The sequence below is a fragment of the Poecilia reticulata genome, chromosome 8 (assembly GCF_904066995.2).
Source record: "Poecilia reticulata chromosome 8, P_reticulata-male-v2, whole genome shotgun sequence".
Classification (NCBI taxonomy): Eukaryota; Metazoa; Chordata; class Actinopteri; order Cyprinodontiformes; family Poeciliidae; genus Poecilia; species Poecilia reticulata.
This window is the reverse complement of record NC_088837.1, coordinates 5,823,779-5,838,592: the sequence shown is the minus strand read 5'-3', so window position 1 is coordinate 5,838,592 and position 14,814 is coordinate 5,823,779. Positions and strand designations below refer to the sequence as shown.

At 41.7% G+C, this 14,814-nt stretch overlaps 1 protein-coding gene across 1 annotated transcript in view; it reads right to left on the bottom strand.

Moving 5' to 3' along the window:
* The window catches only part of usp43b (ubiquitin specific peptidase 43b), a 77,892-nt gene extending 63,339 nt beyond the window's left edge, over nucleotides 1-14,553 (bottom strand). The window contains exons 1-2 of the mRNA XM_008415457.3: nucleotides 13,637-14,553; nucleotides 3,902-4,045 (exon numbers count right to left, since the gene is read on the bottom strand). Coding sequence (XP_008413679.2) covers nucleotides 3,902-4,045; nucleotides 13,637-14,272 — 780 coding nt within the window. The 5' untranslated portion in view covers nucleotides 14,273-14,553. The remainder of the gene's footprint in view (nucleotides 1-3,901; nucleotides 4,046-13,636) is intronic.
* Nucleotides 14,554-14,814: the final 261 nt, after the last annotated feature.

The following is a 14,814-nucleotide window of genomic DNA, read 5'->3' as shown; positions in this document are numbered from 1 at the left end:
GACTTGTTAGCAAAAAGTACATGTTGTCTCTGTCAGCTCCCGTCTGGTTAAAGCTCATTACGAATGAGGGGCTTGTGCAAGCAAATGAAGTGCAGCGCAGACAGAATGAGTCATTACGGTTTTTTTGTATCCGAGATGTTTTGATTTTCACTGATTAAGAAACTGAGTTGATGCTTATCTGGGCTGAATTACCAAATCCTCTACAGGAAAGAACAAAAACCCAAACAAGAAAAGACACAAAAACAAAAAAATTTGATCTGCTATGACTTTGAACTATATTTAACCAAAAGTATTTTGGATTTAATTTCTGAGAGACTCATAAATGTCATTGATGTACTCGATGCTCTCTCCGGTGAGGGCTACTTGGCTCGAAGCGGCACGTTACGCGGTCTTCTACTGCGGTCAGCAACGCAGAGTTGCAAACTTGAGTGAAAATATGAGTGGGTGGAGTGAGACTGGTGAGCTCAGCGGTAAATTTCACTTTGAAAAACACAGCGGTCAGAGCGGGCGACCCGCATGCAGAGGCTAGACGTCCAAATCCCGTCCTCGGTTCCTTTGCCACATTCCCACATTTTCTCTGCCCCGTCCAGTCTGATTAACGTCAAGTAAAATTCTTAAAAATAATATTTTTAAAAACCACAGCAACATTTTACATGTAATTTGGTAAATAATGACACATTTAATGCAAAGTTGCTTTAAAATTTACATTAAAAATCCAGTAAAATTGTCATTTATTACCAAATGACGCTTCATGACAACAGTTTTAGTCTTTGATAAAGACTCCTTCGTCTTCATGACAGGTGTTGTCATGTTTATGACAGTTTGTCATGTCAGTCTTATGACTAATAAAGTGTCTCCAGAAGTGTGATGGCCGTTTGGATGAAAAGCTGGTATATAATCTACTTATTGCAGTGGAAGCACAACTAGTTCAACATTACTAGATTACGTTTGAAACAGAACGACTTCCTTAAAACCACCTCGAACATGAAAACCCGAAAAACTGAAATGTTTGGTTTGAGACACTAAAGCTAACAAGCTAGCAAAGTTAATCATAGTGATTAATCACAACGCTGGAGTGTGACTTACACTTATTTAGTAGATCAACAGCACTAATTTCCTTTTAGAGTGTCAAAAAGTTTGACAAATTCAGACACCGACTGGATTTGACAAGAATAAACGAAGGAGAAGCGAGTTGAAATGTCCTGAAATACGCGACGTCCGTGTGTTTAACGGCGCCATAAGGCAGCTTTAGGTTCTCCACACCTCACTGGCTTCTGGAGGCGCCAACAAGGCGCCCTGGAGGGCAGCGCAGCAAGACGCCATCAGCAGCCTCTCTACCCGGCTTCCTGTCTCATCCCATGCTAAACTGGAGCCGGGCTTAAAAAAAAAAAGAAAACGGTTAGCTTTCAGACGGCTGTTTGAGCAAAGGATTTATAAGGAACCGAACAGAGTTGCCTGAGACTCGCAGGGTTTTATTTTCACCGTAGCCTAAAAACAGCGACATGACCTTCCTCTGATGATATGAGAAGTTTCCAAAAATAATGTTGCTGAGCACGCTGCGGCTATTATTCTGAAACCGGCGGCGTTCACACCGGTTTTAAGGAAAAGGCCTTTAGTGATAATCCAACGCGATGACGCAACAACAAAATCATTCACCTCATTCTGAACAGTGACAGTTTTATCTACAATTATTTCTCAATAAATAAGAGTGTTCTCTAAATATTTCCTGTTTTACAGTAATTCTATTCAAAAATATTAAGTAGATCCTGATAACTTTGATAACAATTGGTTTGCAGCTAATGGAAAACGGAAAATTTTAAAATAAAATGATTTTAAAAAAAAACTAAATGTTACATTGAGGATTACATAACTATGAAGACCGTTGCCTGGGTTTGCAAATTAGCTAGAAAACCCACATACGCTTCGGTTTTAATATGTAGCATTGTTTGATACAAACTTTAATTGAAATCTTCCCAATCAGACGGTTGCATTTCTCTGTTAAATATTATTTCCCCCCCCGTCTTATTCAGCGATGCTTTAGAAATTGAATTTTGCGTTCGTGTTCACAGCAAACTACATCCATCAAAACCAGGAGGAATAAATGATTAATACGTGTGTAATGACTCCATACTTTACACAAGCGTCACTTTCTGAATCGAGTTTCTGGAACAAATGACCTTTTTTTTTTTTTTTTTTTTTTTTAAGATGATATTTCAACTTATTGAGTTATACTCGTACATTTTATTGGCCGGAAATCACCCGCAGCAAAGTGCGGAGCGTCCAATAAATCGACCTTCGTTCCGGCCCCACGGTGGAAGAAGAGGGATTTCTCTTTCTGAAAATGTGCTTTCAATAAAACATGAATATTCTGCCCAAACTTCTCGCAGCGGAGCCGTCTGAGGGTTCCAGTAGAGAAGAGTGGGTCTGCAGTGCGCCTGCAGGCGTACCCCCAGAAGGAGCCACGCTGAGAGGAAATCTAAACACCAAATCTTCTGTGTCTGTAAGCCGTCTCCCCGTTTGTGGGCGGCGCATTAGACACGGAGTTTGTTTGCTCTGCAAAAAATGTTGCCACGTTGTTTATTTGACAGCATGAAAACTGGTCCGCAGAGCTAATCTTGCAAAGATAACCGAGGAAATGCCGTCTGGTGAATCTTTCAAACATTTCTGAACGCACATCAAGCAAAGCAGTCCCTAGCAAAAGTATTTATACATCCCTATTACTTCTTTTCTGTCACCTTCAATGTAATTTATTGGAATTTTATATGATATTTCAACACAAAAAGTTCAGTTTCTAGTAAGCTGGCAGAGTTGTACCACACAAAACATGCAGCTCTAACTGCAACAGAACGTGGATTTCGAGGGTTGAGCAACTACTTTTCAAATATTTCTTTTTGGAAAATTGCACAAGCAAGTACTATTTGTTCTTCCACTTCTCACTTATGCATTACTTTGTGTTGGTCCATCATAAAATATATTGAAATTTGTTGTGGCTTGAGATGCACCGATCCACGTTTTTTCACTTCCGATGCCGATATTTGAGGTTCAGTATCGGCCGATACCGATCCGATACAGAAAAAGTGCTGAATTGACAAAACATTTTTCTTTTTCTTTTTTTAAATGCAGACGTAAATGTACTGAATTACAGATGTATTTGATAACTCTGAACCAGTGCAGCACATTTAAATACACCAATAGCTTTACAAGCTTCCCTCATGTTACATCAACAACCAAACGTGTAAAAACAACTAATGTAAAATAAATAATAAAGAAACTGACAAAAACAATAGGCGGACACTCTCTTAGTCAAACATGTAAAAATAAAGTGCAACAAACCTTCTTTCAAATGATTCACAAAGTGAAATCAAGAATTTTGATTATGATGTAAAATAAATCATAAAGAATGATGAGAACAAAGCATAGAACTGGATTGAATAGATCTGCTCTTCTGGCTCAGGCACAGTCACAGATACCTGATCTAGAATTTCTTTTCGATATCGGATCGGTATGTATCCAGCTGTAACGTGACAGAATGTGAACCAGTTCAATACATATTGCTGTATAGAAGGTTAAAGATGACGGAATTTTTTAATTCACCTTCAAAAAACATTCACTGAACACTAAAAGCAATGAAGTCTTTGAAGACTTTCCCATTGTAAACATGAACCGACGCTCCCACGAGGCTGATTGATGCAACGTCTGGAACAAACCGGAGTTTGTCATCTATTATGTAATGAAACAACATCTCATGAACAATCAGTCATTAGTTTTCCTCAATGTTCCTAATTATTTTAATGGTTTTCTAAGGCATGAAAGCTTAATTACATGTGTGTTTCCCCAACGTGACGCGTTCCCATGGATACCGGTACTGTGTGGCCCCCGCAGGCTCCTGCTGGAGTCTTACCTTCTCAGGAGTTTTGGTCCTGTTGTTGTTGTGCGACGCCAGTATGACGTCTTCGTGGACGCGATCCAACAGCCACAGCAGGAATTCCAGGGCGTCGTGCTGGGAGTTGCCACGAAACTGGGACCCGTACTTGGACACGACCGTCTGAGGGGAGAAAGTGAGGCGTGAGGACGCTGAAAACTTTATGTACATCTCAAGAACTGCAGTACAACTGACAGTGTGGCAGCTTCTTGATGAATTTATTTTTCCTCAGCTTTAGAGTTATCCCTACAGAAGGCAAAATGATCAAATAAATTATCTTTTTAAAGTAAATATAAAACCCCAGTTTTTTTGTTTAGTCATTTTACACAAAATTTGACACAAATGCCATAGTCTGTAAGGTGAAAACAAAATAATACAAGGTTTTTACAGTTTGTTTTTTTTAAAGTCCTTTCACTCCAATGTCCCTAAATAATAATAAAATCCAGCTGGCATCAGAAGTCTGCTAAGGCAGGCAGGATTCATTTATAAAACAATGTCCCAAACTTAGAACATCTCATGAAGAGATGTTAATGATGGAACAACTGAACAGTCACTAGGAAATGCCCGTCAACCAAAATATACAAACCAACCAAGGAGAGTTTCAAACCATAGGTTCAGGTGCAGAGGAGCTGCAAATAAACAGCTCAATTAGCCAGACACTCAAATCTCATCTTTGGAGAAGAGTGGCAAGAAGAAAACCATTGTTTAAAGAGAGCTATAAGCCCCATTAAAAATTTGCCACAAGCCAGAGCAAACAACAAACCGACAGGAAAAGACACTTTTATCTGATGATACCAAAATGTCTCATGATCCTCAGCTCCTCAAACGGCAGCTTGAGCTCATTTCCAAGAGGCCCAGACCAAAGATTTTCTAGAAAAACAACAAAACAAACACAATTTTTGCGAACCTTCAGAAATTCCTACAAAAATATAAATTCCTACAATAGGAAGGATCATGAATTCAAAGCTTGGTGATGAAGTCGGAACTCGGAGCAGTGTTTGTTCATGTAGGGAGCGGCCATATTGAAAGTTGGCCTTGCAAGTAGACAGTAGTAGTTGCTGCCACTTTCCCAGGAGGAAATCAGACTTGTGTTCCGGTTGATTTTCTTAACTGGGAACTCCTGACTGCAAACACGACGCACCATAAACCACAAGCTCGCTTCATTCATGTCAACATGTCTTTACCAACATGGTCGACGAAAAACCTTCGTTTTAACTCCTTCTCAGAGTGACAAGTAGTTATTTATTTTAACATTACATCCAAATTCAAAACCACTGTGCTTAATTTCCGATGACCAGGTGGCGGTGTTTAGCTTTAGCTCGCCTTTCATCTTGTACGGACATCGTCTGGTGCAGAGAGATTTCTGGGTTAGAAAATCCTAACGTAATTGAATAAACTTGGCCTAGACGCAGAGCGCTGCAATACATGGAGCAAAACGACTGCTGCGCATCGTCATAAGTACACCTTCCCTAAAGAGAAACATGATCGTGACAAAGACTGGAGCAAAGAGTCAGAGCGATGACCCTGAACATACAAGTAGAGTTAAAATTGAATGAGCATACTCATGTAACTAAATGAAATGATTTCCAGTTATCTAAACTAGAACATTTAATAATAATAATACACCAAACAGCAGATTGAGGACTACTTAAGCTCTCCCATTGTGTAATGTGACTTTAAATGTAAATCAACTTAAATAGGTAAGGAATTAACCTCACCAACCTCAGATGACAGCTGAGTGAAGCAGAGAGATTATGTTTGACAGAACAGCGGACAGAATTCACTAATGTGCAACATCATGTACGGTGGACGGCGTCCGACGGATTGTCAATTGAAAGTTTGGTTCAAGACACCGACTTAAGCAAACAGCTAAAGCACGGCGCTGAAAACAGAGGAGGCTTCATCGAAACAGGGCGATCAGCCGTGCTGACCGGCTCAAAAGAGAGATAAAAATTCAGTCACATTCGTATCTAATTGAAAGCGAAGCCTGAGCGCCATCTTTGAAGCGTTGCCAAGACGCGGACAAGAGGAAGATGCAGATAAACTCCAGCAGGAGCGATAAGGTGTTCTTATCACTCACACGCATCTTCTGATCCCGACTTAAAAAGCGAGCTTCCCTCGCTTGATACGACTCGTGGAAGTGAAAAACGCCGCCGTCGTACCGTCAGTCTGGACAACGTTTCAGAGATACGTCAGTCGGAAAATATAAAAAGGTGATATTCAGAGCTGTTAGTCATGGCTCTCCGGAGATAAAACCACTTCTGTTATCACAACTCTGACAGACCCGGGCTGTTTTCTGCTTTAGAGGTGTACCGCAGTTTTTAAAGTCATGGTTTTACAAAATTAGAAAATTCTCCCACCCCTTTAGCATTCCTGTGGTTTACATTTATTTTTAATTCGATGCAGAGGAAAGGGAAGCATTTCTTCAGTCATGTTTCACAGAGGGGCATTTGGTTTCCATACCGCCCACTTGGGATACGAGTCATGATGTTGTAAAGTTAAAGTATGTAACTTTTATGACATTTTTTTTTTTTTACACATTTGTCAAAACTGTTACTATGTTGTAACAGTAAAGCATTAAGCAAATAATCTGAGGAATTTATTTATTTTTTTTAAATCCAGCTCTCCCGTCTTCTCCTGGTGCCAACTAGAAATAACCAATCACAGCCAGGCTTAGCGGTGTCAATCACCCTCTGCTCATGCTAGTTAGCATGGCTAAATATGATTTTCCCCTAAAAGGTAAGATGTTTTTCTGCCATTAGCATATTTAGCAGAGAGTACATGAGATTGATTGACAGCGCTAAGACCCTCCTCCTGGCTCTGATTAGTTGTTTTCAATAGGGAATGGTGACAGTTTTGACAAATATGTAAAACAAACATTTTTAAAAAATAAATTAAAAAAAAGTTGCATACTGCAGCTTTAATAAACTTGCGTGATTCACTTTGGTTTCCAGTTTTATGTGTTGTATTCTATCACTACCAACCCAGTGCTTCTCAAGTATTTGAACTGTTCTGAATTTTAATCGTTGTTTCTTTGGTGCTCTGTCGAATGACAGTTTTCCCAGCTGCCTGTGTTAAACTTTTGTTGATATTCAGTCATTTCCAATCATTCTCCCCCCAGTAACTCAGCCCACGCTCCCCTTCAGCTCCCCTACATTCACTTAATTAGTCTCACCTATCCTTTGCGGCAATAATTACTCCCTCCTCGAGCGTACAGCGGATTCCCAGCCATCAGCGGGATTTTGGGGGCCACAGCTGGCCACTAATGGCTGAAACCCCTGATTTGAAACCCCCCCCCCTCTAAAAAAAGCCTTAAAACCGCCTGTATTTAGTTGAAAAAGCAAACACACCTCAATATGTATTGATATGCGCTGCTGAAAGCGTCTCAGCACAAAGTCGGCCTTTCATCCTCTGAAGAATGTTTCTGGGATTAAAGGACTAATGTCGCAGCAACATTTAGAGAAACTCATCCATGCATTTATCTTTAGTCGCTTTGATTACTGCAACAGCCTTAAAAAAAATAGTAGTGAAAAATTCAATCAGATAGCTGTAGCTGATCCAGAGTAAAACCAGTTAGGTGGAGCACATTACACCAGTTCTAAGGTCCTTCCACAGAGAATAAACTTTAAAATACTGCTGTTAGCGTATAAATAATCTGGTTCTGGTCTGCTCTGCATTCCCAGAATCGGAACCAAACACGGAGAAGCAGCATTTAGTTTCTATGCACCACAAGTCTGAAACAAACTTCCAGAAAACTGCAAAACTGCCAAAACGCTGACTATCTTCAAATCAAGGCTAAAAGCCCACCTGTTTAGAGCTGCCTTTGATTCACAATAAGTGGAGCATTGGTCAATATATTTAATGTACATTTGTTTGATAATGTTTACTGATGGTTTCATAATTGATTACTGTACTTTCGACTGTCTTGTTGCTGAAATGTGCTTACAAATAAACTTGACTTACTATAAAATCTGCAGACCTCTTGGCCAACTAGCGCCAAAAAGAAAAACCGAATTCTGCTTCTGAATTGGTTGCTTAGCAACCGCGGGCCCCTGGCGCCCAACGCAGCATTGAGTCTGGGTATTTCTGCTACTCAACCTGCATCTTCTTCTGGTATTTCAGATAAAATCTATGAAAAAAATAAATCTGTCAATAGGTGAATTTTCCGCAAATAAACTGGAGTTTTGTTGCACAGAAAAGTTTGCAAATAGGCAGGAATCGAACAGTTTGACGATCTTTTTTAAAATCCTATTGTGATTCATATTTAGAAATACTTTTATTTTCCTCCTTTTTTATTTTTATAGACTTAAATTGCTGTTTTGATCCTATAACTGAACAAAGGCGTCTTATAATCTCATCTAACTTTAAAATTTTGAGTGTAAGCACAAATGTTTTACACTGACAAGCACTCTGTGCCAGCCTCTGGTTAAAGCCATGACACACTCAGCCTTGTTGTGATAGCTAGCACCTGCAGGCCGTGATCTAAGCTCACCTGCAGCAGCTCTGCAGCCAGTCATTACAGCAGAGCAATAACAGTGATTACCATCAGCTCCTGGAAGGTGGCAATTGTTTGAGCGATATAATTACGGCAGTGGAAAAGCCAATGAGTATTTTATTACCGTCTGAGGCAGAACGGCCACTCTGTGATGCCTGCAACCATTTAGCACAAGTCGGGGAAGAAAAGAGCTTTTTTCTTTTATACATATAACATTAAGTATTTAAATCAGCTACCAGCAAGTGGATGAGTGCAGAAGCTGCTGACTTTGATTTTATGCTCAGCCACCTGCTGAAATAGTATAGTAGCATTTTGTTTAGACATCAGCAGTCACCTATTTTCAATTCACTTGTTAACTAAAGGCCAAGAACTCAAAATCATGCAATTTAGCATGTGCAAAATACGAAAAAAAATTTAAATACATTTTAATTTTAAAGGGGCAGTGTCATGTAAAAATCAAAATTTTTTAGCTTATAATGAAAAACACACATTGAGAGTTGATTTGATTCTTTTGTGCATGTTTGAGAAATCCGTTAATCTCCGTCACTTCCTCCACTCAGCTCCTTCAGACTAGCCAGCAGCAATTAGCAAACACCTGGTGGAGCTGAGAATCAGCAGAGCTCAAACGAGTGAAACCTTGGTAAAAGGGTTGTTAAAGGGTTAATTAATAGAGGAGTCATGTTATGACTTTCTGAAGGCGGAGTTTCAGAAAGAGCAACAGGTTTTAAAGACACAGAGACCCGTTTAATTTAACCCGTTTAATGACGTCATAATTTAACGTCAAGGCGTTAAATTATGACTATCAGTCATATTTGATAGATATAATATTTTTATAACACCTGAAGATAACAATTACTCGACTGTGCTATGAAATGGTACTGTGTGTCTTTAAAACACATGATACCGCCCCTTTAAGACATCTTAACATCAGCGAGAAGATGGCAGACTCTATCGTCATAGCTGCAAGTCAAGCATGACGTCTAGAAACATTTACCCATTCCTTTTTGCAAAACAGCTCAAGCTCATTCAGACTGAATGAAGGGACAAACAGAGATTGAAAAAGGAGCCGAAAAAGCAAACGAGGTGGATTAGCCGTGTTTGCTAACAACTGATGGTTTCATTCATGATTACTGTCTCTGCTGCCTGGACGTTGAACTGTTAGCATGTGATGAAGCTGCCACACGGCAAATGTGTCTTCATACAGAAACGTCTTCATGTTTGTTGGAAGACCGACTACGAACAGAAATCTTTACTTTCACAGCAGCACCATCCACAACAACTCTATGTAGGTACCATTATCATTCACTTGTTGAACATTCAATGTTCAATTTCCCCCCTTTGGGATAAATAAAGTATGTTTTAGTTTTTATTTGACCTGAAATTAAATTAACATGTTGGTTATTTTTCCTTGTGTTGCGTTTTCATTTGACTGAAGTTCCTTCTGTTTAATTTATCCACGACAGGGCACAAATACCAAAGAACCGAAAGGAACATTCATTCAGACACATTTCCGAAATTTCTACAGGGAATATTTTTCCTATGTTATTTGACTTTGTAATACTTTGTTATGCCACTGGATCAGTCGGTCAAACTGCGTGTGAACAACTTTTATTTGTCGTTTTGTGAACTCAAAGTGTACGGTTAGCTTACCAAAGGATTGTGTTTTAAAATAATAGTAAATAACTGGCTTAAAACCAGGTCACTCGAAAGAGAAGCCGAAGATATGGGTGGAAAGAAAACATCGCCAGGACTACTTATATATAATTTTGCTTAGGGATAGACAACATATTTTTGAATTTGACAGGAGGAATACTTTTCAGTTTCTCTGGGTGAGCAGTGCTGCGCCCCACGCTGACTAACTTCATCTGAACGCCTGAAGTAAAAATTATTTATGTCGGGCTTTCTTCTTAAAGCAATTTTTTGCGTTTGTCTTTCCCACAAAAGACGTAAAAGTTGGCCATTCTTGTGACAACATGTGAAAAAGCTTTGAGGCGTGTGAGTGCTTTAGCCAAGCGCCGCAGTAACGCTGCGGGACTGAACACTTATTTAAGCCGTTTCCCGCCGTCCACCTGTGTTTTCCTTAAAGCCTTGAGGTTCTGGAATGCGGTGAGGATAATAAGGATTTTTATTTTTCCTCAGCAGGAGGTACAACTTTGGAGGAGGCCCATTTGAGGAACTACTGACGAAAGCGAGGTGATTCTACACTTTACACACATACAGTCAAGTCAGTGAAATTCTAAACAGAGAGAAAGAGGGAAAAAAAACTTGAATTAAGAGAAGCGGAAAAACATCCAGCGCCTTTTTTCTTTTCTTCTTTTCTTTTTCCCACGCTTCCAGGTCGGACTAGATCCTTAGTGAGTTAATCCGGCTGCTTTAGCTGAGCCTTTCCCAACCTCTGAAGGACGAAACGCGTGACTCCTGGAGGTCGGCGCGACTCACGGCCGTCCTAATGGAGTCAACAAATTAATAGACTAATTGAAACACGCCGATCTCCCATTTGTAGAGCAATTTAAAAGCTTTGTGCCGGTTGAAGTTCCTGCAACCGGGAGCTAATTTAGCCTCTCAAACTCAAGCCTCGGAGCTATCTGATGATTTTATAATCCTTCCTGCAGGCAGCTGTGGTATTACTCAACAGGCAATTTCTGAGGACTCAGGCTGCACTAACTGGGGCCTCTCAACACTGCCAAGAAGAACAACAGTGTGTGTGTGCATTACTGCAGGAAACATCTTATAAAGAGAAAAGCTCAGTTTTTTTGTTTGAACCTATTTGTTAATCTTGGTACGGTTCCCTTTGACTGCAGCGCTGAAGTGAATTGCGTAAGAAAAGAAGAGGAAGGTGAAGATTCATTTGGCAACAGGAGGTCAGATTCGTAAGCTGGAGACGGCAAAAAAGCAACATTTAGAGGGAAAACCGTATCAATTAAAATCGATTCTGCCTTTGATACCCTGACATGCCTTCGGTTGCCCTATCAGGTGAAATGTGATGTAATAATTCTTGCGTAACCGGGGAAAGTATGAGAGAGAAAGCTCAGCAGAAACGGTCAAATCACTCCCGGCGCCTATTCTTACGGGGTAATTAGCATTTCCAAGAATAAATCCATTGTTCATTTCTTTGTTCGCCCCACATTATCTACTTCTTGCCTTGAACCGGAGCTACGAATAAATCCAGAGCAAAAAAAAAAGACTACAGGCGGATACATTTCACCTCCCCGGCTTGAGGAATCAAAGAATGATCTACGTTGGGACACAAAGTTATCAAAATACTCGATTAGCTCGTGGAGTGGACCTTTCCGCGTACGGCCAAAGTTTAAGGTCGGGTTCTGACGTGCGAGTCTGCGACCCGCTCAACTCGTGGCCCCAGACTGCTGTGACGCTGAGCATCAGCCTCATTATCACCTGGAGGGGGGGCTGTCAAGTCACAGGCCAGCGCGCTGCGGCAGGCAAATAGGTGCTATGCTATTATTCGAAACGCCTCGTGACAATGAAATAAGTCAGCGCCCCCCCGCCGGGCAGCATCCTGCCTTAATAACGTGTGATTATGTCTGACTGAGCAGAGAGCAGCTGTACTTAGAGGTAGAGTGGAGCCATTCACCCTACAGCAGGTGTTTGGTTAATGACGGCCACTGAGACTCTCCTCAGCGTTTCATTACCAGCCAATTATCACCTCTCCAGAACCTTCCACCATTGGCTCTGCCCGCCATCAACACTTTTCTCGGAGTTGCCCCTTTGTTTTGGCAACTCGAAATAAGATCCGGTGTTTAATTTGATTGAAGTTATAGATACAGATTTTTTGGGAAACTCCTGAGAGCAGTCTTTCGACCGGTCCGTTTTCGCTCTTTCTTCTGCTAATTGAATTCAAAATCTTCGTGAGATCAAGTTTTAAAAGTTGCACTTACGGGAATTTTACAGGAACTTGTATATGTGGGGAAAAGGTTGTTCTTTCAGTCAGTTGTTTTCAGTCTGTATACCGCAGTTCACAATTAATCGATAACTGATTATAAAGAATTTGAAACTATGCCATTCTTGGTAGAACATACTTACAAATTGTTTTTATCTTCTATCTTAATTACAAAATGTAATTCTGTATCCTGTATGCAGCCCGGGGGGGTGGACACCACCACCACCACCACTGCCTCCCGGATGTATGACCGTGACATCTGCCGCTCTTCTCCTGAGTGACACGCTAAGACCGAGAGAGGTTTAAAGAAAACTCACCTACTGCTCAGTTTTTTTAAATTGTTTTTGGCTATTGTTATTATTAAGTGCTCCAGATTAGTTTTAAGCTAAAAAAAGTTGCAGGTTGCGGACACCTGCACTAAACTGACAAGTGAAAAAAAAAAAAAGGCCAAGAGGCCCATGGTGACTCTGGAGGAACTGCAGCAATCCACAGCCCAGGTGGGAGCAAATATTTTGACTGGACAAACTACTAATGTTGCACTCAATAAATTTGAATTCCAGCAGGAAAACAACCCCACAGATAGAGCTGTGATGTAAGGTTTTAGATCAGCTGTCTGGAGCGTTTCCAATCCAAACAGCCATTTCCCCCAGCTAAATAAAACTTATAGAGACATTAATGTTACATGGCCCTTAATAAATGTCTACTATAGGATAGATGCTGCCTTTTTAAAAACAAAACACCATTTTATTTCCATTTTTGAGTTTTAAGCTAAAAAAAAAAAAAAAGGGAAAATAAAAACTTTAGCCCAAAATATTATACATACATTTTTTTATGTGGAAAATGGTGCAAAGAAAGTGGATAGCTTTGCAACTTAAAATAAAATGCATCTAAAGGAATATGACTGGTGCTTTTTGGTGTCATTTTGTTGTGGGAATTTAACTCAGTTACTCCATGAAAACACAGAGAGAATCTGCATTTGTTATTATAACTATATTTAAAAACATCAGTTGAATCTTTATCAGTTTTCATCAGAGCTATTGTGGGAGATCTAAAGGGCCACTTGTGGCTCCAGAGCCTCAGGTTGTAGACCCCTGGTTTAAAACTCAGCTAAAGCTATTTAAGAACAATAGGCAAGAAATGACGGTCATGAAAATCTGGGGGAGAAATTACAGACATGCAGACTGAGCAGCGGTAAAAGGTGATTTTTTTGTTTGTTTTTTGGACATTACTTTATAGTTTAACCAAAAAGAAGGGGTACACTTTAAGGTTTAGGAGGAGCCATCTATAACTCTGTGTTTCAGTGGTGTTTACGTTTGGATACCTTGAAGTTCACCGAGAGCTGCGGGGTGTAGTCCAGAGTCCACAGAGCCCTCACAAGACCCGCCAGCTGCTCCGTAACTTCTCCCTTCACCGGCCGCCTCTCCTCAGCCCCCGGCCCGGTGCCTCTGCCCTGCCTCAGGTCCATTTTGTAGCGCTCAAGCCCCAGATACTCCGCCAGCAGGTCGGTGTTGCTCAGACACTGGACCACCGCGTTCAGGAAGCAGGTGTTCCCGTGGTTCTTCAGCCCCAGCACGCCCGGGACTTTGTCTCCGTACTGGTACAGCAGCTTGTCTCTGCCGGCGCACAGAGACGAAGACGTACTCGGCGGGTGCTTCGCCGCCCGGTCCCAAACCGCCGCCACCACCACCGCCGCTGGCGGCGCGTCCTCCCTGATCATCCCCGAGCTGGCGGTGAGGGTGCAAGGTGCGCCGTCTCCGAAACCGCCGTCGTCGTCCTCCGCGTCCTGTGCGTCCCCGTCCCCGAAGTGGGTGAAAGTGCCCAAAGTTTTCATGATTTTGTTCACGAAGCTTCCCACGGACTTGAGCGATTTCTTTCGGAAAAGCTTCCCGGATTTGGTTTTCCTCTCTTTGCGCTTCTCCTCCTTCGTGTCCTCCTTGACTCTGCTTTGTTTCTCCATGACAGCGACCCCCCACCGCCACCCCCACCTCTCTCTCTACTCCGCCGTCGGTCCGTCCTGACGCCGATGATGGTCGTGCGAATGGAGACGCCGGGATGTCATTTTTCTGCCGGTGTCCCGGTGCGCGGACGCGCCACCTTCTCGGAATCCGGACGTGGCAGCGCGGCGCTGCGTTATTCCACAGCCCACTGACCCAAACCCTCCCTCATCCATCCTGACACTTACTCGGCGCGTTCATTCCGACTCTGCCGGCGCTGTCACAGGCAGTCTAGCTGCAGCAAAAACTTCTGCAGGAAAATACCCCCCACCCCCACCACACACAACACACACACACACACACACACACACACACACACACGCACACACACACACACACACACACACACACACACACACACACACACACACACACACACACACACACACACACGCTGAGGCTGTGATTGCGTGGGGCGGCTGTCTCCTCCCACTTTAAAACAACAGCGGATTTAAGAGATCCAGAAATCCTAGTCAATTTATGTTTCATTTCTCTGTTTTTCGAA